This window comes from Sciurus carolinensis, chromosome 12, assembly GCF_902686445.1.
Source record: "Sciurus carolinensis chromosome 12, mSciCar1.2, whole genome shotgun sequence".
In the NCBI taxonomy this organism is placed as follows: Eukaryota; Metazoa; Chordata; class Mammalia; order Rodentia; family Sciuridae; genus Sciurus; species Sciurus carolinensis.
This window is the reverse complement of record NC_062224.1, coordinates 19,574,201-19,601,008: the sequence shown is the minus strand read 5'-3', so window position 1 is coordinate 19,601,008 and position 26,808 is coordinate 19,574,201. Positions and strand designations below refer to the sequence as shown.

At 35.2% G+C, this 26,808-nt stretch overlaps 1 protein-coding gene across 18 annotated transcripts in view; it reads right to left on the bottom strand.

Annotated features, from left to right (window-relative positions):
- The window catches only part of Abi1 (abl interactor 1), a 155,382-nt gene that overhangs the window by 64,857 nt on the left and 63,717 nt on the right, over nucleotides 1-26,808 (bottom strand). For all 18 annotated transcript variants that reach the window (XM_047521577.1, XM_047521578.1, XM_047521581.1 and 15 more), the window contains exon 2: nucleotides 3,242-3,409. In XM_047521577.1, the coding sequence (XP_047377533.1) occupies nucleotides 3,242-3,409 (168 nt within the window). The remainder of the gene's footprint in view (nucleotides 1-3,241; nucleotides 3,410-26,808) is intronic.

Sequence of the window (26,808 nt, the reverse complement as noted above, 5' to 3'; positions counted from 1 at the left end):
AGTCAAGTTCATAGAAGCAGAAGTAGAATGGTAGTTACTAGCGACTGGGAGGTAAAGGAAAACAAACCTGATCAAAGGGTACAAAGTTTCAGTTATACTGAATGAATAAATCTTGGAGATCTAATCTACAACAGTATGACTATAGTTAAAAAAAAAAAAAAAAAAGTATTGTTTACTTGAAATTTACTGTAACAGTAGATCTTAAATATTCTTACCATACTCAAAAAAAAGTGATGAATATATTAATTAGCTTGAGAGTGGGTAATAATTACACAATATGTACTTAGGTCAAAACACCATATTGCACACCCTACTCTACCCTAATAAATTTGGCAAAAAAAATCCTAATTATTTAACGTTAAAAAATACAAAGCATAATTTTCTGACCATACAGATTTAAATTAGAAACCAATAGCAGTGGGCTAGGGTTGTGGTTCAATGGTAGAGTGTTTGCCTAGCACATGTGAGATACTGGGTTCGATCCTCAGTACCAATCAAATAAATAAAGATATTGTGTCCATCTACAACTAAAAAAATTTTTAAATAAAAATTTAAAAGAGAAAAAAAAAAAAAAAGAAATCAATAGCAGAAATATCCTTGCAAAACCCAAAGTCAAAGTATTTGGAAACTAAATAACACCTTTCCAAATAGCCTCTGTGTCAGAAAGAAATCAAAAAGCAGAATTATAAAATTAATCCCAAGGTGAACAAATGAAATTTAAAAGATCAGAATGAAAATCAATGCAATAGCAAAAACAATATAGAAAATTAATAAAACCAAGAGCTGTTTTTGAGATCAATGAAATTGATAAACCAGCCATATTATTAACAAGTTAAAAAAAGATACCAATTACCAATATCAAGAATGAGTAATATGGGGCTGGGGTTGTGGTTCAGTGGTAGAGCGCTTGCCTGGCATGTGTGAGGCACTGGGTTCGATTCTCAGCACCACATAAAAATAAATGAGTAAAATAAAGGTCCTTCAACATCTAAAAATACTTTAAAAAAAAAAAAAAAGAATGAGTAATATTACATCATGACAGATTCTACAGATATTAAAAGGACAGAGGATTGTTATAAATAGTTTTATGAAAACAGATCCAACAAATTAAGTGAAATGACTAAATTCCAGGAAAGACAGAAAGCTTACTCAAGGAGAAGCTTGTATCTACATTACATAGATATATTTATGTATTTAGTGGATACATTTTCTTTATCTATTAAAGAAATTAAATATGTAGTAGTTTAAAAACCTTCCCACTGAGAAAACTCCAGGTCCACATGGAATACTGCCCAACAGAGCCTATAAAACCAGCATTCACTAACACCAAACCATCACGAAATAAAAAAAATTATAACCGATAACCCTCAAGAGCACAAACTCCTAACAAAGCAAAAACTCCTAACAAATTTCTAACAAATTAAATTAAGCCTAATAATCTGTGAAACTGATAATACATTACAGTAAATTGAAATTTACCCCAGAAAAGAAAAAACAGTTTAACACTAAAATTAGCAAAATGAAAAACAAAAACAATGTAATTCACCATATTAACAGACTTTTTAGAAGTATGGTCCATTCAACAGAGCCCAAAAAGCATCTGACAAAATCCATCGTAAGAACATTATCTGTTCCTGGTAAGAGCAACCTATGACTCTATGGCATAACCACTTTGAAAAACAATTTAGCAGTTTCTTACAAACAGACACCTACCATATGAACTATCTACTCAGAAATATTTACTCAAAAGGAACAAAACCATTTGACCATACAAAACTCTATACACAAATGTTCATAGGAGTTTCATTTTTAAGAGCCAGAACATGAAAATAACCCAGATTTCAAATAACAAGTGAATATACAAAATGAGCAACAACAGAAATCACTTAGCAATAAAAAGGAGCGAACTCTTTTTATACACAAAATGGATGAATTTCAAAGAAACCAATCATGTGAAACAAAACAGAAAAGGGGCAGGGGTACATATCGTATGATTCTCTTTATATAAAATTCTAGAAAATGTAAACTAATCTATAATGACAAAAAGTCTGAGGATGGGGTGAAAGGGAGAGATGGAGGAATTACAAAAAAAAATCTGTGTATTATCTTGATTGTGTTGATCATCTCAAGGGTATATATGTATGTCAGAATATATTAAAAACTGTAAACTTTAATTACGTGCAATTTATTTTACCTCAAGCTATTCGAAGAATGGCAACAGTTGCACATAAATGTACTTGATGCCACTGAAGTACACATTTAAAATGAGCTAAATGCCAAGCATGGTGGTACATGCCTATAATTCCGGTTACTCAGGAGGCTGAGGCAGGAAGATCACAAGTTCGGCCTAGACAACTGAGCAAAACCCTGTCTCAAAAAAAAAAGGATTGGGGATGTAGTTCAGTGGCACAGCACTTGCCTAGCATGTGCAAGGTCCTGGGTTCAATCCTCAGTACCAGAAAAACAAAACAAAACAAAGAAGATTTAATTGGTCATTTTTATGTTTTATTTTAGGACAACTTTTTTTTAAAGGTCTTTAAAAAAAGTAGGTTATTGAATTTAAAACTGAAGCTAAAAGTAATAATGACTACAGTCAGTAAGAAAATAAAGACTTCATATTTCAAAAAAAAATTAATATTTCCAGGCTGTCTATCATCATCACCACATTTTGTCTGTGGTGAACCACAAACACAACTGTAGTTCCAATAGATTGGAACAGAACTGAAAGACTCCTATCACCTAGTGATGTTTCAACATCCTAGGATAATGCATAACTCATGTGTTTTGAGGTGATGTAAATTTAAACATATCTATTGTGCTGCCAGTTATCGAAGAGGACAGCATATGTAATTATGTACATATTATACTTCATAGTGATATGAAACAAATATGTTAATAGTTTGTGTATTTACTATACCCTATCAGTATGTTGGAATGTACTACTTTCATTTATTAAAAAAAAAAAAAAGTTTATGTATAACAGTATGCCATGGTACACCAGCAGCAGCAGCCTCATACAACTTGTGTTAGCTGCCCTTGATGGCATCAAGAGGCCACATCAAGTGATTGACTTAGACCATCTAGGTGTATATGGTACAGTCTACAATGTTCACAGAATAAATCACCTAATAACAGATTTCTTGTAATATATAACTGTCATTAAGCAATGTACAATGGTACTCCTTAGACATAAGCTGTCGTTTGAATAAATGTAAATATAAAGGTGTTTACAAGCTGTTACCTGTGAGATATGATTGATGGAAGACTCCATTCTCCGAAGCTGAGAGGCCTGGATGTCCAATAATTGGAGTACATTGTTGGCCAATGCATTTATTTGATAAGCAACACTAGCTAGAGATTGGGTTGTATATGCTTTGGTCTCTTCTAAAGCTTTTCTCTTGTCTGTAGCCTGAAATAAAAACAAAAACAATCAATATTTACTTAACATTCATTATGCGTTTATTCTATAGAAAAAGTTAAAACTTTTAATTTAAAAAAGCCCAATTCAATCAAAAAATTATTGCACCAATATGATTATAGTCTTGGAATACTGAATTAGGCTGACAGACAGAAAACTTTTTTTAAATACAGACCTTGTAATCCCACAACATTGCTAAATTCACTTATTAGCTTTTGGTGATTCCTTAGGATATTCTACGTAATCATGCTGTCTTTAAATAAAAACAATTTTATTTATTCTCAATCTGTGTATCTCAGTTTCTTTTTCTTGCTCCCCTACACTGACTGGGGACTCTAGTATAATACTGAATAAAAGTAGCTGCTCCCAGCATAAGAGGGAACACATTGTCTTTTATCATTAAAACACAGAACAAAGGTTTTCCACAAATGCTCTTTTAGAGGCTATGGAAGTACCCTACTATTCTTAGTCTGTTTACAAAGTGAGGCAGACCTAATCTTGAGTAAAGTTATTTTCACTGTGTTATAGAGTTTCATCTGCCTATTTTTTACTTTTCAGTGTACATATCATACACATCGTGTTCCCTAAAAGAGTGGAAAAGAATGCCTGTGTTGAACTAAAGTCTGTTTTTCCTTTCCTCTCAGGCACAGGTACATTTTATTTCTCCACTTCCTTTACTGTAGGATCATGTAACAAAGAAGTACCAATAAAATGTCAGTTGGAAATGGTGCCACTTCCAGGCCTGAACATAAAAACCTCCCATGCATGTTCCAAGGTAATAAAGTAAAGTGTATTTGTATAAAAACAATACAAAGTTGTGTTTAGCAGAAACCAGTATTTTATAATGCCTCCATTTTAAAATTTGAAGTAATTAAAATTAGATAAAATTTTAAATTTTACTTCTCAGTCTTGCCACATATAGACTAAATTACCTTATTGGGGGCTACAGTTCTACTCACAGTTAATTTCCTCTAAGAACTATGAATTTGAAAGTTATATCTACACACAAATTAACCAATGCCACTTATTTTGAGTTTGTAAGTTTGGTATCCAACAAGAGTTGGTCTTCCTCCCCTAGTTATTTTCACCATATAACCACCAAACATTAGTATCTTCCAAAGGTCACACAAAACTGATGATAAAATAAAAGACAAATAGGCAGCATTTCTCCAAGGAACAAAAACAGACATTGTTAATTGTAGCAGTCTTCACTGCAAAGTCTAAATACTCTTAATTAACTGCTGGAGTTGACATGTGATAAGAAACCCATTTGCCATTCCTGTCTTATACCATTGATGAAGTTTGCTTAATGGAATAAAGCATTCGGCTTTAAAAGAAGTTAGTTGTTTTAAATAGTTAACCTTAAAAAATAAAACAATGTAACCAAGGCTAAACAGGAAATTCCTTAGATAATTAACTTCATGAACATCTCATACATATAATTAACTCTCTTCTTTCTCCTCTACCTATGGGAATTAAGTTTTACTAAGTCAGGATCTGAGCTGAAGTAGAGCATCTTTTCAAGTAAAATCTGCCTTTCTCAGTCCTTTTCTCACCCCAGAAGGTGACTACACAGGCAAAGTAATCTCTTCTTTTTCACTGCCTGAAACAGAAATTACTAGCTATAATCAATCACTCTCTCTTTCACACCTACACATAACTGCCTTTCCTCTCACTCTCTCATCCTTCACCTATTACTAAAGGAAAAATCTTTAAAAACCTTCCTCCTTCTCTTTATTATATGTAAATACCTGATCCCCCAAAGAGAAAAAGAGACTATTCTTGCCTTGACTGTCATTAAGAAGTAACACGATTTAGGGACAGGGATGAGGCTCAGTGTTGATGTGCTTGGCCTGACATGCATGAGGCCCTGGGTTTGATCCCCAGCACAGAAAAGAAAAAAAAAAAAAAAAAAAAAAGGAGAAGGGAAAAAAGGGAAAGAATAAGAAAGTAACAATTTAAATGCCACATACTTTTCAATTTTTTTCTTGTTTCTGACTTTAAATATGTATCATGGTTCTATCACTCAAATAGACCATGCTAACATTTTCTTCAAGTCATTCTAGTATGTGTATGTATGCATGTAAGAAATATACATTTATATATCCTTTTTTCATTTAACAATGTACCATAAGCCTTTCCTCACATAATATTTTCCCCTAGCATCTACTCTCCTCATTGTACTTCCTCTTTTAATCGAACTTCTCATTTTTTTTTTTTTTTTTTTTTTGTACCAGGGACTGAACTTGGGCACTCGACCACTGAGCCACATCCCTTGCCCTATTTTGCATTTTATTTAGAGACAGGGTCTCACTGAGTTGCTCAGGGCCTCACTAAGTTGCTGAGGCTAGTTTTGAATCTGCAGTCCTCATGCCTCAGTTTCCTGAGCTGCTGGGATTACAGGGTGCACACTGTGCCTGGCTCTCATTTGATTTTAGTTGGGGTATCAATTATTCGGCATAGTTAAAAATAAGTTCAAGTACACCTTACTCTAAATTATCAAACAAGAGATAGTAAAATTTCAAGATGTAGGACTTGAGAAGGTAATATACACAATTATAAATATCGCCTTCTGTTCCCTGCCTAAGTACAGTATAATATATAAAAGTATAAAGGATATCTTATGTGCCTGTCCTTCAACTTCAATAAACATCCTAGTTTTATGAATTCATATTTTACTTAGTTTATAATGTTTGCAAAGGTTTATATCTAAAAGCCATTAAAATTTAGCTTCACTGATTTTAATGAACCCAGAATTCCTTGTAAACGCTGCTTTAATACAGATATGGTTATATTACAGAAAATACCAAACAACAGTCGTTTGTTCTAGCTCTCACCTTAAATCTTACTTTTTGAAATACTAGTGCTGTTGATTTATTAAAAGTACTTACTGATTTATTTTTATGTTAACAAAACTAATCATTTTCTTTCAACTCCTTACCAGTTATTTAGTTGCATAATTTAAGTTTCCAGTACAACCTACCAGATAACTTTAGGAGTATCATTTCTGAGTTAGTATCATTTCTAAGTTTTTTCTAAAATGTCTCTCATATCTTTATCTTCTCTATTCCAAACCTAACTCAGTTTCTCCAACTTCCAAAACTGTTTTATTTCATTCTGTATGATCCAAGAGCCAAAGACTGTACACAGCTGTTAATAATCATGTCCATTTCATCTCCTTAAATATAGAACATGCCCAAACCCACCTTTCCCTCCCCTCCTTTCAAAACACAGACATTATTTTAGAAATGTAGCCACGTGTCATGCAGCAAGTCCCATAATCTGGATTTATCTGATGTTACCTAATGGTATTATTCAAATTAAACATAGTGGCCAGAATACTGTAGATATACTATGACACTCCCACCACAGGTGATACAGCTTTTAAAATAACACTTATTTTTATTATTCTCGATGCCAAGTTGCCAAAACAATTTCTGCACATTTGATGCTGGTACTTTCTTGATTTGCCAGAAGATGTAAACCAAACAAAAAATAAAAAATCTAAGACAAAAGCCAGAACTCTATTCTTTCTTCAAATGTCCCCCCTTTAATGTTTATTGGTAGAGGTCCAAACTCCAGCTGAGCCACCAGGAAAACAAACAAATTTGCACAAACAAAAGCATGGAACGATGCTAGGACTGCTGCCTCACCAAAAGCTTATTAAGACCATCATTAATTATAAAATCCATGCCCAATTTCAGAGCTATTAAGTAGGGTAGAAAGTTATAAGGAAGTTCTGAGAATTGACAAAATACAGTATATAAAAAACACTTCTTGGCCTAATGGACTTTTTAAAAAGTATATTATAAAAATAAAAATAATGTAAATTTAAGTATTGGAATTCCAGGAGAAGAGTTTAAACACTATAATTATAGAAAAATCTACTTTGCTAAAGGCAACATAAGGCCTTGGTTGGTTTCAGAGCTGAAAACCTCCCAGGAAAAATCCATAATCAATTTGAGGGGAAGGATCAGAAGAAGAAGAGCATACAGGTCAAGGCTAGTATACTACCAACAACAAACCTGTTAAGTACAAAATCATAGATTAGAGTATATGTATATTCAAATGCCCAGGTACCACTGGAAAGGATCTAAATTTTCCTCCAACCGAATTCTCATTATAATAAAAAGTGAAAATAAAAAGAAATCCTTCCAGGTTATGGCAGTATCTAGTCAAACAATAATCTTTTGCATACAATTCAGGGGTGAGACCTTATAAACTTTAACACACCACCTTTCCACCCCCTCCTACTTAAGCAACAGCTAACATGTCAAGGAGCTTCTTTCATTCACAGCAACATCTAAACGAAGTCTCTGCTGCCTGCTGTTCTGATGGCCAGGATGGGAGTTGAGACACACTCTTCTGCTACTGGAGAGCTAACACAAAATAATTAACGGGGTTACTACATTTATTATGGTAAAATTGCCAATTCAACTGTAATGTAGGGTACATTTTAAACCTTCACAAGTAATTTATATCCCCAGGGCATTTCCAGTAAGTAGATAATTTGGTTCTGAAATTTAAAGTTTTCCATAATTATAGTCTAAGTAAAATGATACTTTCCCCAAACTAATATTTAATCATCCTGTGCCATACAGATTTACCCATTTCAAAAACAGGCTTAAGGCACAATCCAGGAAAACCCAGGTACAGAAAGAGCAACTACATTTAAACCACATAGTTTACACACTACTTAAGTATTACTGACTGAAAATATCTCAAAATCAGCACAAGATACTTGCTTTCCTTCATTTACTCCTTACATGTTAACTAATTACCTTGTACACTTAATTCTTCTGAAAAGGAATTAAATTGCAAGAGCCATGATGACCAACAATATAGCGTGGGCAAATACTTTCATGTAATATTGGGGAGTACAAGCAGACAATGTTTCACACTTTTTAAAAAATGCATTGATTTTCCACTTCTAGGAATTTATCCCAAAGAAATAAAAGACCAAACTATGTTCAAAAATGTTAAATCCCCTCTGGTTATAACAACAACAAGAAAAAAAAAAAAAAAAAAACTAGAAACAATCTAAGCGGCCAATGACCGGGATTTTAAAAATGCATATATCAGAATATCATGTAGTCAATAAAAATTATAGAGGTCACCCTTATTGGACTTTTATTGCTTCCCCAACTATTCCTATAATTGTAAAAGAATTTTTATAGTATTTTAAAATAGTATTATAGTATTTTAAAAGAATTTATTATAGTATATTTTTACTATAGTTTTGGGGTTTTCTGGTTTGTTTTTGGTACCATGGATTTAACTCAGGGGCACTTGACCACTGAGTAACATCCCCAACCCTATTTTGCATTTTAGAGAGACAGAGTCTCACTGAGTTGCTTAGCATCTCACCTTTGCTGAGACTGGCTTTGAACTCATGATCCTCTTGCCTCAGCCTCCCAAGCCTCTGGGATTACAGGCGTGTGCCATTGTGCCCAGATTTAAAATATATTTTACTTGTAGACACAATACCTTTATTTTATTTATCTTTTATGTGGTGCTGAGGATCAAACTCAATGACTCATACATGTTACGAAAGCACTCTACCACTGAGCCACAATGCCAACCCCTAATCAATTCTTTATCCATAAGTCAAGGTGGTTCTGCTTTCCAGTTTGAATACTGAGTTGATACATCTTCCTTGTTGGTCATTCAGAGAGTAGTAACTAGGTCAGTCGTGGTGAGTGGAATCTCATGTGCTAAGCACATGCAAAACCTTCATACCCATAATCATTACATCTTTTTTACAAACCCACTGTGCAAAGAGAGAGGTGGCTGAGAAATAAGCTGAAATCCAGAGGTATTATTTTGTCTAAATGATTATCAAGATGTTCTCTTGTGAGCAGACATTCATTGAAGAAAAAGAAAAAAAGAATATTACTCTGCATCCATTTGGAAGTATATCCACATATCTACTCCCTATAATTCTAACCATATTCCTACCAAGTCCATAATGAGTCAGTCAATCTATTAACTACTGTCATGAAACACAGATCTACATCTCTAACCTTTTCTCTTATAGATAAAATGAATAACTAGGGTGCACTAATGAAATCTTCACTGACTGGGACAATTTCCCTTTACCATTGTCCTTCAGTCGCCCCTGAGTGTGACTATAGTGCTATAAATGTCTAAGCTATAAGCATAATTTTTTTCTTCCTCAGTCAACTGGAAATCTTCATGAGCCAACAGGTGTGAGATAAGAGTGAAAAATCAAATTAGCAGGAGTATGAACCAAATAAAGTGTATAAATTTTAATAATAAAAGCAAGTTATAAAATTATTATGTACTTGCTGGGTACAGTGGCACATGCCTGTAACCCTAGTGACTTGGGAGGCTGAGGTAGGACAATTTCAAGTTCAAGGTCGGCCCCAGCAATTTAGCATGATACTTTCTCAAAGAAAAACTAAAGGACGGACTGAGGCTGTCACTCAGTGGTGAAATGCCTTTGGGTTCAATCTCCAGTAGTATACACACAAAAATTATTATGTACTTGATTTTTAAAAATATGCATATAACATACAAAGCCTAAAAAGAAATAAATATTGGTTAGCAGTTATTTCTGGGTGATGAGGAATGGTAACTTTTATTGTTCTTTATAGTTTTCTGCATCCAATTATTCTCAATGATTATTACTACAAGAATCAGAAAAAAAAAATTACTTTTACTAAGAATTTTTGATGACATGGAGAATTTTCTTGATATATCTTCAACTGAAAAAGAACCCCAAAACAGGTGTTTTTGTATGAAGAATAATCTTTTGTTTGGTATAATTAGTACCTATACAAACTAATATACTACATAATAAAACAAATATATCAAATACATAAAAAAATACAATACAAATATATCAACATGCTCATTTTTTAAATTTCAAGTTACTTGTGTTTTTATCTTTTTCTTTTTGTGGTATTTCCAAATGTTCAACAATTACCATGTAACATTTTCACTGTAATCATCTTGTAGACACTAAAAAAAGACTAATAAGGCAAATAATACACTTCACTACCATCCCATCGAGGATAAGGAGGAAAATGTGAAGAACTTGAATCATCTTTGACACTAACATGAAAATTAACAAATCTAGAAACAATTCCACTTTGGATTTTTCTGTTATAAGAAATTATAAATATTCTTACTGTTTAAGCCTAATTGTGTTTGTTGCTTACAAATACATCCTAAATGATTAACTTTTATTAGGATAGGGGTGAGAGAAGTTTAACTTTCAAAAGAAGCTCTTGGCTGAACTTGAAAGTAACAATTTATAGTTATATTCCTGGCTATTTAGGGTAATTTCCAAATTACTGACGCTATCTTCTAAAATACTATGCTAATTTATAGCTGATTATGTTACTTAGTAAAATGTTATCTAAGAAATCATTTTAGTTTGCCCTTCCCATAAGGCAATCATATTTTAATATGTATTACTCTGCTCTGAAAAATAGCACAGACTGGGTAGCTGACATAACAGAATTTCTTTTCTTGCAGTTCTGGAGGTTGGGGCCCCAAGTCCACAATCAAAGTTCCATCAGGGTTCTGTTTCTGATAAGGGACTGCTCTCTGGATTGAAGAGACTTCTCAATGTGTCTTCACATAGCAAAGAGAGATCAATCTCTGGTGTCTATTCCTCTTTTATAAGGATACCAGTTCTACATGATCAGGTTTCCACCTGTATGACCTCATTCAATCTTAATTACCTCCTTAAAGGTCTTATCTTCTACAAAGTCACATAAGGAGTCAGGGCTTCAACACATGAATATGAGGGGGAGGGACACAATACAGTCTATAGCATAATCCCTCTCTTCAAACAGGAAATGTTGCCATCTTACAAATATCCACATTTGTTAGACACAATGGTGCAGGTCTATAATCTCAGCTACTCCCGACGCTGAAACTGAAGGATCACAAGCTGGACAACTTAGTGAGACCCTGTCTCAAAAAATAAAAAGAGTTAGGGATATAGCTCAGTGGTAGAACATCCCTGGGCTCAACTCCCAGTACTACAGAAAGAAGAAAAAAAGAACAAAACCAAAGTACACACTTGATAAACTTTTAATAGTTATGTATTTTCAGTTTTCCAAGCATTTGCAAACTAAACAGATGCCTGATTTCACAAAAGGCACTAAATACAGCACAGAGAATTTTGCCAGGATTCCCTAACTAGTAAATGAAGGAGCTAGAACTAGAATCCAGATCTGAATCATAGTCCAGTTATCTTTATACAAATCTTGTCAGGCATTTGAGTACCAAACTTTACTTCACCAAATGTTTTAAAAGAACAACAGAATCAGCTTGGGGGCAAAGAAGGGCAAGAGCAAGAATTAGAAGACATGGTTCTAACCAGAATGAAATGAACATGTTTGGAAATGAAATGAACATTAGCTTGGAGATGAGTAAGCAGGCCCATAGGAAAATACAACCCAAGGCTGGAGAAATTCTACAGGTTCTTGAAAGCATAAGAAATTTAGACATCATCCTGAAGTTAATAAGGAAACACTGCAACAATTCAGGAAGAAAAGATAGGACTAGTTTTAAGCTTTAGAAAGATTACTTCAGCTTTTGTAATTTGGACTGGGTAAATGCCAACAGGATACAAAAATGGATGTAAAGATTCTGTTGTACTCTGTCCCACACATAAGAAAGATGTCTTTATTTTAAATATTCCACTTAGCTTAATAATAAGGATAAAGAAAATATGGAAAGTTTAAAGTGAAAGACTGTTTCTAAAAGCCACAGTCTTCCACTATGCGACACTGCCTCCTCATCTGTAATTCCAAGAGCAAATAATTCAAATGTACTAAATGTACTAAAGTACTGCCTTTAAGATAAGCCACTCCAAATCATTAACTAATTTATGTACCACATGAATTTAAATCATCAGAAGGGTAAAGTTCACTTTCTCAGGACAGCTGAAAATGTCTTTGATCCATGAAACATTGATGTTCTATATAGGAGAGTAGAAGAAACACACATTTAACACTGTTCTAAATCATTCCTCACTGAAATGATAAATTGACACCTTTGATCCATAACAAAATTAATGGCACTTTGCTAGAAAATTACTTAAGCTGTCTTTTACAAACTACTAGGTAAGGTAGTAGTTAACAGTGGTTACAGCACAGTGGCGCACGCCTATAATCCCAGCAACTCGGAAGTTTGAGGCATAAAGACTGCAAGTTCAGAGTCAAACTCAGCAACTTAGTGAGGCCCTAAGCAATTCTGCAAGACCCTGTATCAAAATAAAAAATAAAAAGGGCTGGGAATGTGGCTCAGTGATTAAGCAATTCTAGGTTCAATCCTTGGTACCCCCCCAAAAAAAGTTACAAACAGAAAGATTATAAAAGAGCAATTATAGGTTGCATCGAAAAAAATAAAATACTTGGGAATCAATCTCACAAAAGAGGTGAAAGACCCCTACAATGACAACTACAGAACACTGAAGAAAGAAATTAAAGAAAACCTTAGAAGACGGAAAGATCTCCCATGTTCTTGAATAGGAAGAATTAATATTGTCAAATGGCCATACTACCAAAAGTTCTATACAGATTCAATGCAATTCCAATTAAAATCCCAATGATGTACCTTACAGAAATAGAGCAAGCAATTATGAAATTCATCTGGAAGAATGAAAAACCCAGAATAGCTAAAGCAATCCTTGGCAGAAAGAGTGAAGCAGGGGGTATCGCAATACCAGATCTTCAACTCTACTACAAAGCAATAGTAACAAAAACGGCATGGTATTGGTACCAAAATAGAAAGGTAGATCAATGGTACAGAATAGAGGACACGGACACAAACCCAAATAAATACAATTTTGTCATACTAGACAAAGGGGCCAAAAATATGCAATGGAGAAAAGATAGCCTCTTCAACAAATGGTGCTGGGAGAATTGGAAATCCATATTCAACAGAATGAACTAAACCCATATCTCTCACCATGCACGAAACTAAACTCAAAATGGATTAAGGACCTCGGAATCAGACCAGAGACCTTGCATCTCATAGAAGAAAAAGTAGGTCCAGAGCTTCAACATGTCAACTTAGGATCAGACTTCCTCAACAGGACTCCCATAGCACAAGAAATAAAAGCAAGAATCAATAACTGGGATAGATTCAAACTAAAAAGCTTTCTCTCAGCAAAGGAAACTATCAGCAATGTGAAGAAAGAGCCTACAGAGTGGGAGAAAATCTTTGCCAATCATACTTCAGATAGAGAACTAATCTCCAGAATCTATAAAGAACTCAAAAAACTCTACACCAAGAATGCAAATAATCCAATTGACAAATGGGCTAAGGAAATGAATAGACACTTCACAGAAGAAGATATACAAGCAATCAACAAACATATGGAAAAATGTTCAACATCTCTAATAATAAGAGAAATGCAAATCAAAACCACCCTAAGATTCCATCTCACCCCAATTAGAATGGCGATTATCAAGAATACAAGCAACAACAGGTGTTGGCGAGGATGTGGGGAGAAAGGTACACTCACATTGCTGGTGGGGCTGCAAATTAGTGCAGCCACTCTGGAAAGCAGTGTGGGACTCCTTAGAAAACTTGGAATGGAACCACCATTTGACCCAGCTATCCCACTCCTTGGCCTATACCCAAAGGACTTAAAATCAGCATATTACAAAGATACAGCCACATCAATGTTCATAGCTGCTCAGTTCACAATAGCCAGATTGTGGAACCAACCTAGATGTCCTTCAATTGATGAATGGATAAAGAAACTGTGGTATATATATACAATGGAATATTACTCAGCCATAAAGAATGATAAAATTATGGCATTTGCAGGCAAATGGATGAAACTGGAGAATATCATGCTAAGTGAAATAAGCCAATCTCAAAAAACCAAAAGACGAATGATATCGCTAATAAGTGGATGATGACACATAATGGGGGTGGGAGGGTTAGTGTTAGGGTTAGAGTTAGGGTTAGGGAGGGGGGCAAGAATGGAGGAAGGAAGGACTGTATAGAGGGAAAAGAGGGGTGGGAGGGGTGGGGGGGAAGGGAAAAAATAACAGAATGAATCAAACAGCATTACCCTATGTACATTTATGATTACACAAATGGTATGCCTTTACACCATGTACAAACAGAGAAACAACATGTATCCCATTTGTTTACAATAAGAAAAAAAAAAGAGCAATTATAGGAGATGAAAGACCACTTTAATAAAAGAAATGCAAACACTGAAATGAAACCAAGCAGAATTGCAAGACACAATCAATCAAATTAAAAACTCAATTGAAGGCATCACTAACAGATTAGACTGCATAGAAAATAGAACCTTAGCCCTTAAAGAAAGAACTGAGGAACTGAAGACAGGCTATATGATCTTGAGGACACAAAAGGCAATAAAGGAAAAAAAATAAATTATACATTACCAGAATATATAAGAACTCTAGGGCAACTCTAAAGCACCAAACTTGAGAATCATTGGGATAGAAGAGAACATGGTGATCAAACTAAAGTCATAAAGAACATTTTCAATGAGCTAGTTAAAGAAAATGTCTCCCATTTCAAAAACAAGATAGGCATCCACATACAAGAGGCTTACGGGACTGCAAACAGACCAAGTCAAATAAGAAGCTCACCAAGACATATCATAATCAAAATGCCTAACACAGAAAATAAGGAAAGAATCCTCTAAGCCACAATAGAGAAATACCAGGTCACATTTAGAGGTAAACCAATAAGGCTCACTTCTTATTTCTTAGTCAGACCCTAAAATCAAGGAGAGCCTGGAATGAGATATTCTAAGCCTTAAAGGAAAACAACTGCCAACCAAGGTTACCCAGCAAAGCTCCGTTTCAAATTCAAGAGGAAAATAAAAACTTTCCAAGTCAAGAAAAAGTTAAAAGAATTCATGAGCACCAAGTCAGCACTACAAAGAATGCTCAAAAGATAAACAGCACATAAAGAAATTCAAATACAATTCTGAAGCGCCCAAACAAAGGAAGTTCAATAGAATAATTCCCTAAATGAAAATCAAGGCAGAATAAAATTTGGCAAAACACACACACACACACAAAATGGTAGGAAAGTACAAACGCATATCTATATTAACACTGAATGTTAACACTCTCAACTCCTCAATTAAAAGACATAAATTAGCAGAATGAATCAAAAAACAAGATTGAACTATATGTTGTTTATAAGAGACTTACAGGCAAAGACACCCACAGGCCAAGAGTAAAAAGATGGCAAAAAAATATTCCATGTACATGGTTCAAGAAAAGAAACAGATTTTAAGCAAAAATTAATCAGAAGAAAAAAAGAAGGCCACTACATCCTACTAAAGGGAACAATTCAATAAGAAGACATAACAATAGTAAACATTTATGTTTCAAACGTCAAAGCACCAAATTACATGGAAAAAACACTATGACATTAAATGCCACGTAGACACCAACACAATAATACTGGATGATTTTTAATACACCCTTATCACCAATAGACAGGTCATCAAAACACAAAATCAATAAATATATCTCCAACCTAAACAACACTAAAAATTAAATGGACCTAATGGACATCTACACAATATTCCACCCCAAAACAGCTGAATTTAACTTCTTCTCAACTGTGCATGGATATTGTTCCAAAATAGATCATATTCTGGGTCACAAAGTAAATCAGCAAATACCAAAAAAGTGAAATAATCCCCTGTATCCTATCAGATCACAATGAAATGAGCTAGAAATCAACAGTAAGAAAAATAGAAAACACATAAACACAAGGAGATTGAATAATACTCCCTTAAATAAAGAACAAATCAAAGAAATGGAAGCAGAAATCAAGAAATTCTTAGAAAAAAATGAGAACAGAGATACAACATATCAAAATCTCTAGGACAGTATGGCAGCAGTTCTAAGAAGAAAATTTACAGCACTGAGTGTCTACTTTAAAAAATTAAGAGATCCCAAAAGGCCTTAGATAAAGAACAAACTAACCCCAAATGGAAATGGAGATTATCATGCTAAGTGAAATTAGCCAAACTCAGAAACTCAAAAGTCAAATGTTTTCTCTCATATATAGAAACTAGAGTAAAATAAAGAAAATGGGAAGGGAAGGAAAGGATAATATAAAGACCAATCAAATATGAATTAACAGACAAGCAAAAGGAAGTCAAGTAGAGCAAAGAGAAAGTGAGAATGGGAGGGAGAACAGTAGGAAAAGGGGGAGATCATGAACAAATCCATTTCCATGCACGTATGAGTTTGTCAGGATGAACCCAACTACTATATATAACAATGAAGCTCTTAAAAAAAAAAAAAAAAAAAAAGTACTTGGTCCTACCACTGATTATGCCTATTTCCTCACCAGCTTACAATATAATTTCAAAGAATCAGTCTTGGCTATCTCTAGCCTAGTGATTCATTAATCATATTTTCCAAATCAAGACAAAAACTCATGAAACTGTATGATTAACTATTTTTATCCTAATTTCTTGATCTGTTCAATAAAAATTATAGAACCAACCTGGCTTGGTGGCACATTCCTGTAATCCCAGAGACTCTGGAGGCTGAGGCAGGAGAATAACAAATTAGAGGACAGCCTCAGCATCTCAGCAAGACCCTCAGCAACTTGGGAAGATCCTGCCTCGAAATAAAAACTAAAAAAAGGGCTGGAGAGGTAGCTCAATGGTAAAGCAACCCCTGGGATAAATTGCCAGTACCATTTTTTAAAAATTCAATTAATAAATCTTTATTGTAACAAACTGAATTTACTAAAATACAGTTATTCCAAAAACTCTGCAACATTAACACTGGGATATTTTATTCACATAAGTATATTACAATATAAAGGAAGAGATCAAACAGAGAAAAACTTTTTATTAATAAATTATCACACATTGAATCCCCCCAAAACATAATCACTTAGAAATCAAGAAGGGACTACAACGGCATTAAAATGAAAGTCATTCATCTCACATGTTAGCTCAAATACAGTTATGCTCCATAATTGACCAATACCATAACATAGCATAAAAATTAAAGTTCAGGTTCTATGAAAAAAGGTCAAATATTTCCTCTTCTATTTTTTCAAATAAATTCCACCAGAACACAGTACCACCCATTTGGTAATGTATTAGCTTTTGGAGGGCTGGGGTCTCAGTGGCAGAATGCTTGCCTACCATGTACTGAGGACCTGGGTTCAAACCCCCACCACTGTCACAAGAAAGAAGTTTACCTACCATCTCTTGTATTTCATACAATGGCAGAGTGAGTAGTTGTGAGACCATACAGCATGGAAGGCCTAAAATATTGACTATCTACCTACTCCTGCTTAGAATAGTGATTCTCAACTAGGTGGACATCGGCATTTTTTTTTATGAACTACGTGCATTATTTCTTAAATTTCACTGTGTTTAACTTAAGGCATTTGATATGACATTAGGGGATACATATCAATAGCAAAATGGTTACTCAAGTGAAGCAAAGTAACACGTCCAATATTGCTACAATTTGTCCCTCAAAGGTTTATCACATGCTGGAACCTTGGTCTCCAATGTGGCAATGCTGAAAGCTGGTGGAACCTTTAAGGGATGCAATTAGATCTTTAGGAGGGATTGTTTTTTATCACAGAGGTGAGTTAGGGCTCACAGGAATAGGTCTCTACTCTCTCACAGAACGGTACGTTTCTGTAAGAGCAGACTGTTATAAAACAAGTATGGCTTTCATAGCTCAATCCTTTGCTTCCTCTCTGTGTTCTCTTGCATGTACTCTTACTACGTGATATCATCCACAATACTATGACACAGTCAGAAGGCCCTTACCTGGGGCCAACCAGATGGAGCTACTTGATCTTGGACTTTTAACAGTCCAAGCTAAATAAACTCCCTTTCTTTATACCTAGTTCTCAAGGTTTTTTTGTCACTGCAACACAAAATGACTGAAACAATCATCATACACTTTTGTTTGCTTGTGTGGTTCTGTGGCAAGAGTAATTAAAAATGACTCATTTAATAGGAACCTCAAATACAGTACTATTTTATTAACTATAATCCTTGTATTATAAATTAGATCTCTGAACTTTTTCATTTTACATGGATACTACTTTGTAAACTGTGACTTAACATTTCCTAATTCCACCCACCACTTGCCCTTGATGATCACTGTTTTCCTATCTATGAATATTTATCTATCTGATATTTTCCCTTCCTTCCCTTCCTTTTCCTTCCTTCCTTCATTCCTTCCTTCCTTCCTTCCTCCTTCTCTCCCTCCCTTCTTTCCTTTCTTTTTATTCCACATGTGCTAATGGTTTGGATAAGCGATCCCTACCCCTAAAGGCCCATGTATTAAAGGCTTGGTCTGTGGAGCTTTTTGGAGCTGGTACAACCTTTAAGAGGTAGGGTCTATGTTTTAGTCAGGTTTCTGTTGCTATGACTAAAAGACTTGACAAGAACAATTTTAGAGGAGGAAAAGTTTATTTGGGGGCTCAAGGTTTCAGAAGTCTTAGGCCATAGGCAATGGGATCCATTCCCTGGGAGTTTGAGGTGAGGCAGTACATCATGGTGGAAGAGGGTGGCAGAAGGAAGTGGTTCACATGATGATCAGGAAGCAGAGACTAAACTCCATTCACCAAATATATAACCCAAAGGCACATCCCCAAAGACCCACCTCTTCCAGTCACATCCTACCCACTTTCAGATACCACTCAGTTAATTCCTCTCAGGGGATTAATTCACTGAGCTCTCATAACCAAATCATTTCTGTTTGTTTGTTTGTTTTAGCTGTAGGTGGACACAATACTTTTATTTTTATGTGGTGCTGAGGATTGAACCCAGGGCCTCAACACATGCTAGGTGAGTGCCCCTCCACTGAACTACAACCGCAGTCCCCAAATCATTCACCTCTGTTCTTGCATTGTTTCACATGAGTTTTTGCAGGGCACCTTACATACAAACCACACTAGTCTGGTACATGGAAATTAGATTGTTGGAGGCATGCCCTTGAAGGGGATATTGGGACTCTAGTCTCTCCTCTCCCTGCTGACCATCAAGAAGTGAAGACTTCCTCCATCACAAGCTCCTACCATGATGTACTGCTGCCACAGGTCCAAAAGCAACAGGCCAACTAACAATGGACTGAAAGCTCCTAAACTGTGAGTCAAAATTAACCTTTCCTCTTTTTATCTCAGATATTTTGTTTCAGTAACAGAAAGCTAACTAAACACAACTTGTGAGATCATGCAATATTTATCTTTCTCCATTCACCTTATTTCACTAAGTATATCTTTCAGGATCTCATGTTTAAGTCTGAATAATATTCAGCTGTATATATCACTGTTTCTTTTCCCATTCATCCATGGATGGAAACTTGTTTCCACATTTTGGCTATTGGGAATAAAGCTGTAATGAATATGAGAGTGCAGAAATCTTTATGAGATGGTGACTTCATTTCCTTTGAGTATATGCCTGAAGAGCTATTGCTGGGTCACAAAATTTTTACTTTCTTTAAAAACCTCTACCCAGTTTCCCATAATGACTATACCAATCCACATGCCTACCCACAGCGTGCAGGTGTTCCCTTTTCTACTTCCTTACCACCATTTGTTATCTTTTGACTTTTTTATAATAGCCATCCTAATGGGTGAGAAGTACTGCAATAGTTCTGATTTGCATTTTCCTGATGATTAATGATGTTGAGTACCCTTTTATATACTTGTTGGCCATTTTTATGTTTCTATGTTTTAATATCTATTCAAGCCCTTTGCACACTTTTAAATCAGGTTGTTTTCTACTATTGAGTTTTATAAGTTCTTTATAAGTTTGGGATATCAGTTCCATACCAGATATATGGGTTACAAATATTTTTCCCAGTTCATTGACTGCTATTTCATTGTTTTCTTTTGTTGTAAACATACTTTATAATTTTTGTTTTTGTTGCCTGAGCTTAGGTATGATATTCAAAACACAAAATACATACATACTCTCTCTCTCTCTCACACACACACACACACACCAAAAAAAAAAAAACTTTGGGTGGACATCAGCACCACTTAAGGAGCTTTCAAAAAATTCTAGGCAGGCATGGTTGTGTGCACCTGTGGTCCCAGCTAATCAGGAGGCAGAGACAGGAAGATTGCTTGAGCCTAGTAGTTCAGGACAAGAGATGGCAAGACCCTATCAGAAGGAGAGAAGAGCAGAAGGGAAGAAAACAATTCCAGAGCCTGGGATCCAATCTAACTCTTTGCCTAATTTTATTTGTCTAGGGTAGGACCATTAGCTAACACTAGTATAAACAGTATAAAACAAAACAGAAAAAAATACACAAGATAAAAAATCAGGATAACCAGGACAGGGATACAGCTCAGTGGTAGAGCGCTTGCCCAGCATATGCAAGGCCCTAGATTCAATGCTCACGGGGGGAGGCAGGGGATAAAGATATCTAAGAGTATAAAACAAAGGTAAGAGGTTAACACAGACCAGAGACCAAAAAGCACTACTTAATAAATTAAAGCCATAAGTATGGCTGTAATCTCTTATGAATCCACAATAATAAGGAACAAGATTACTATATGATTCACAGTATTCAAGAGATCAAAACATCTTCAGAAAGCAACTTTTTCCTAAGACTTCTGACTATAAAATGCTTTATTGCAATTTTGCAAAAAGAAGAATTGCAATCTTCTCAGTGATGTAAATGTATCTTATATTTGTTCAATAATACTCTGTACCTCAAAAAAAAAAAAAAAAAGAGTGATGAACTTTTACACAGATGGTACCATGCTACCTTTCTTCTCTCTTTTCTTAGGCTAGAAGATGGAGAGGTCTAGATGAGTAAGAATAGGTAGAAGAAAATACACAACTGAACTGGATATGAGTGGCTCTATATGCAATGACATATCAATAAACACAACAAATCCACTAATGCAAAGCAGTTCCCAAATTATGACAGTAAGTTCAAACAAAAAGTGGTTTATTCAGATCTATAACTCATTTCTCCTGCATTTACCCACTTATTCCATGGTTTCTGTTGATTATGCCAAATGTGTCTAGACAAAGGAACAGAGTATGTCAGGACACAGCAAAAACAATTTCATCCTACTAATGTTATTTAAAACATGACTTCTATTTTTAAATGTGGGAAACACTGAACTGATTTTCTACAGCAAGTCAGGTACATTTTCAATTGAGACCTCATCTCTTCCACCACCTCCCCTTGCATCTGACACTACTCATAGCTCTCTGAAAAATGCCTTGCTGTTTCTACTGCCTATACCTCATGCCTCCCAACCTCCCTTTCCCCTCAATCCTTTAAATTAAAGACTTAGTTAAACCTGTTCTTTGAGAAGATTTCCTGAGACACCCCCAAACACATACAAGTTCCTTAGAATTCTAAAAGTTCCTTTCAAAGAGCAGTAGTTTCCAATTCACATATATCATATATGTTTAGAAATTATTTGTTAAAAAAAACAATGTATGAAAATGCCAATATATAGGTTATAACAGAAATGAAAATATTAAAAAGAGAAACTTATACTTCAACCTCAAGTTACAATAGTATATAACCAGAGACCTTGAAGTCTCTTTCTTCTCCTTCCTCCCTCTCCCTACTTCTGCCCACACAGTCAGCTAGCAGTCAAGTCTTATTCCTACTCTCCAACCCACTGCTATGCCAATCAATACCACTGTGGAGGAGTAAAAGTTGGAAAGTGTCAGAAACCAACTGTGTACTAATGGCTGAAAAAGAGAGGGTCTTTACGATTCACTTCTGTGACTGCAAATTACCTTCTATAAGCTTTATGGTGAAAGAGAATAGACATAGGAAAAATAAGCCATCTTTGAGGTTTCTCTTTGGAGAACTTGTATCTCTTTCACCAAAGTTACCAGATTCTTACCTTCCTTTTAAATTTCACTACAGCTAACTCAACTTAGAAACACTCTTCAGGTCTAGACAAATTTAACAGTCCTCTAATCGATCCAGAATGCATCCAGTCTCTCCCTTCCCCAATCTATCATGCCCCAATGCAAGTCTTCCTAAACCACCCCATCCTCTCTTCACAAACTGAAAGGATATAAAACAAACACCAGTAGGGAGAGAGGATGAATAAAGAGTATGGGGAGAAGAAAGGAGAATTTCAGGGTTTTTTTTGTTTTGGTACCTGGGATTGAACCCAGAAGTACCTAACCACTTATAACCCCAGTCCTTTTTATATTTTATTTAAAGACAGGGTCCTGTCTTTAAATACTTAGGGCCTTGCTAAGTTGCTGAGGCTGGTTTTGAACTCATGATGATCTTGCCTCAGTCTCCAGTGCTGCTGGGATTACATGAGTGTGCCACCCTGCCTGGCAGGTTTTGTTTTTAATATAACTGTATTACTTGAATCTTTTATAGGAACATATTAATTATCTAGGTACTTTTTTAAAAAGCTACTTGACATTTTCTCTTTCCATAAGCAAACTTCCAACTGCCAAAACTAAAATTATAAACCTTTAAAAAATATTTTTCCTTCTATAGAGAACATTTCTTCATTCAAATATGAATACTACAGTTTCCTTTTTCTTAGATTATGCTTTATAAACTATCATACAGTGATTTTAATGTAACTATATTATATATAATATCTACACTACACCCATCACTGTACCTAGTAGAGCCTTTCCACAGAGTGGGTCATTAAAAACTATTTGTAGAATGAATCTCCCTTTACTTCAGTTCAACACATCCCCAAAGTACTGAACACTTTTCTTTTTTTTTTTTTTTTTTGTGATGCTTGTTGAATTGAGTAACTTTATTTTTAAACAATTCTAAGTGCCATGTAGAATTTCTGAGAAGAAAATGTAAGCCAGTCCAGGATTCTCTGTGTGTTTAGTTTTTTGTTTGTTTGTGTTTGGTTTTTTGTTTGTTTTGGTTGTGCTAGAGAATGAACTCTAGATCTCACACATGCTAGGCAAGGTGCCCTACCACTGAGTTGCACCTCCATCCCAAACACTCCTCTTTCTAGGAAAAACTAAAACAAAAACAAGGAGTCACAGCCTATCATGATGATTCCAGGCACTAGGGATTTCATAATCCACCACTACTTGCTACCATCGCCTCTATTCTAGCTTCCCCCATCTCTTCTCTTTTTTCCTCTTTTTTTCTTTTTCTTTCTGTTTTTCCCCCCTTGTTTTGAACCCTGGGTGCTCTACCACTAAGCTATAGCCCTAGTTCTTTTTATATTTTATCTTAAAATGGGGGTCCCACTAAATTGCTGAAGCTGTCATTGAACTTCCAATTCTCCTTCCCCCATCTCCCAATTCAATGAGATTACAGGCCTGCACCACCACACTCAGCTCCCAATCTCTTCTTGAGCTCTTGCCAAGCTGTAACCCAAGACTCCTTCTAAACTGTTCTTCACTCTTTTTAAAGAGTAAAAATGATGTTATTCCATCACTTATAACTTTGAATGCCTTCTCATCAAGCTCAGAAAAAAAACAGAAAAAGACCAAAATCCTGAAAAGAATCAATGAGGCTAAGCATTTGCTCTGAGGTTCCTAACTACCTCGTCACATAGCGCACTCTCCTCTTTGTTCACTCTAAGACACAAGCCTATAAATTGTTCAAAATCACTGTGCTTTCACTCATCTTTGGGCCTGTACACATGCTGTTCCCCTTATAATGGTCACGCTTACATGAGTAAATTTTCTTGGTTAACACATATTCGCCTTTCAGAACTCCATCATCACTTCTCTGACACACCAAGGTAAGTGGGCATACCTTATATACATTCTCATGCTAATATGTACTTTTCCTAGGTATAATTTATTATAGTTGGTGATTTACTTCATTAGTGAGGAAGGCAGACAAAAATTCCTTGAGGGAGATTAAATCCGATTGGCAAAACACATCTAACACATAATATGTAAAAATAGGATTCTGGGTCAGGCATGGTAGTGTAACTAATTCCAGCTTCTTAGGAGGCTGAGCCAAGAGGAAAACTTGAGACCAGGTGTTTAAGGCCAGCCTGGTCAACATGGTGAGATCTCAACTCAAAAATAAAGGCTGCTGAAAAACTAATTAGAACTAATACATTCTGTCAACTGGGAAGCACATTACATACAATTATACATATATTTCATGTTACCAAGCATTTCCTTTGGAACTCTGGCAATTCTAACTTGAGACCGACCCTATAAGATTCCGTATTTGGGTTTTTGTTTTGTTTGGGTTTTGTTTTTTTTAGCAGTACTGGGGATTGAATCCAGGGCACTCTACTACCAAACTACATTCCTAGCCATTTTATTTTGGGGCACGGTCTCACTTAAGTTGCCAAGGTTGGCTTCAAATTTACAAACTTCCTCCCTTAGCCTCCCTAGTTGCAAGAATTACAGGCATGCACCACCACAACTGGCTTGCAGGTTTTCTTCAGGATCTTTATGGCATTCTCTGATTATTCTAAAACAGTAAACTCTAGTTTGTCTTCCTACTACTCAAAGCAAAATATGATTATTATTTTTAATGGAACTGCAGGTGAAAAAGCAAAAGATTTCTAAACCTTTTGAAAGAGAGATGATTTGACACAGAAATGAATTAATTCAAAGTCTTTCTTCATGGAAAATATGAGTTAGACATAAAAAAAGGGGGACAAAATGCCAGAAAACAGCTAAAACAAATTGTACCCTCCTTTTTTTGTGGTTTTCTCTTGCTTTATTTTTAAAGACATACTATATTGGTACTGAAAAAGAAGATGTGAATGTACCAACAACAGATTTCTTTAAAATCAAAAGAAACATACTAAAATTAGAAATAAATGACTATCACACTTTTAAATTAAAACTAGTATTATTTTTTAATATATATTTTAATTGTAGGTGGGCACAATACCTTTATTTTGTTTTTTGGTTTTTTTTTTTTAATTTATTTTTATTGTAAACAAATGGGATACATGTTGTTTCTGTTTGTACATGGAAGTAATAGCATACCATTTGCATATTCATACATTTACATAGAGTAATGATGTTTGATTCATTCCGTTATTTTTTTCTCCCCCCCAACCCTCCCACCTCTCTTTTCCCTTTATACAGTCCCTCCTTCCTCCATTTTTGCCCCCCTCCACCCCCCCAGTTATGTGTCATCATCCACTTATCAGTGAGATCATTCACCTTTTGGATTTTTGAGATTGGCTTATCTCACTTAACAAATGCCATAATTTTATTATTCTTTATAGCTGAGTAATATTCCATTGTGTGTGTGTGTGTGTGTGTGTGTGTGTGTGTGTGTGTATATATATATATATATATATATATATATATCTCACAGTTTCTTTATCCATTCATCAATTGAAGGGCATCTAGGTTGGTTCCACAGTCTGGCTATTGTGAATTGAGCAGCTATGAACATTGATGTGGCTGTATCTCTGTAGTATGCTGATTTTAAGTCCTTTGGGTATAGGCCGAGGAGTGGCATAGCTGGGTCAAATGGTGGATCCATTCCAAGTTTTCTAAGGAATCTCCACCACACTGCTTTCCAGAGTGGCTGCACTAATTTGCAGCCCCACCAGCAGGGTATGAGTGTACCTTTTTCCCCACATCCTCTCCAACACCTGTTGTTGCTTGTATTCTTGATAATCACCATTCTAATTGGGGTGAGATGGAATCTTCGTGTAGTTTTGATTTGCATTTCTCTTATTACTAAAGATGGTGAACATTTTTTCATATGTTTGTTGATTGCTTCTTCTGTGAAGTGTCTGTTCATATCCTTAGCCCATTGGTTGATTGGGTTGTTTTTTGAGTTCTTTATAGATTCTGGAAATTAGTGCTCTATCTGAAGTATGAGTGGCAAAGATATTCTCCCACTCTGTAGGCTCTCTCTTCACATTGTTGATAATTTCCTTTGCTGAGAGAAAGCTATTTAGTTTGAATCTATCCCAGTTATTGATTCTTGCTTTTATTTCTTGTGCTATGGGAGTCCTGTTAAGGAAGTCTGATCCTAAGCCAACAAGGTGAAGATTTGGACCTACTTTTTCTTCTATAAGATACAGAGTCTCTGGTTTGATTTCAAGGTCCTTGATCCACTGTGAGCTGATTTTTGTGCAGGGTGAGAGATAGGGGTTTAGTTTCATTCTGTTGCATATGCGTTTCCAGTTTTCCCAGCACCATTTGTTGAAGAGGCTATCTTTTCTCCATTGCATATTTTTGGCACCTTTGTCTAGTATGAGAAAATTGTAAAATGTATTTATTTTTGTATCCATGTCTTCTATTCTGTACCACTGATCTACCTGTCTATTTTGGTGCCAATACCATGCCGTTTTTGTTACTATTGCTTTGTAGTATAGTTGAAGTTCTGGTATTGTGATACCCCCCGTTTCATTCTTCCTGTTAAGGATTGTTTTAGCTATTCTGGGTATCTTATTCTTCCAGATGAATTTCATGA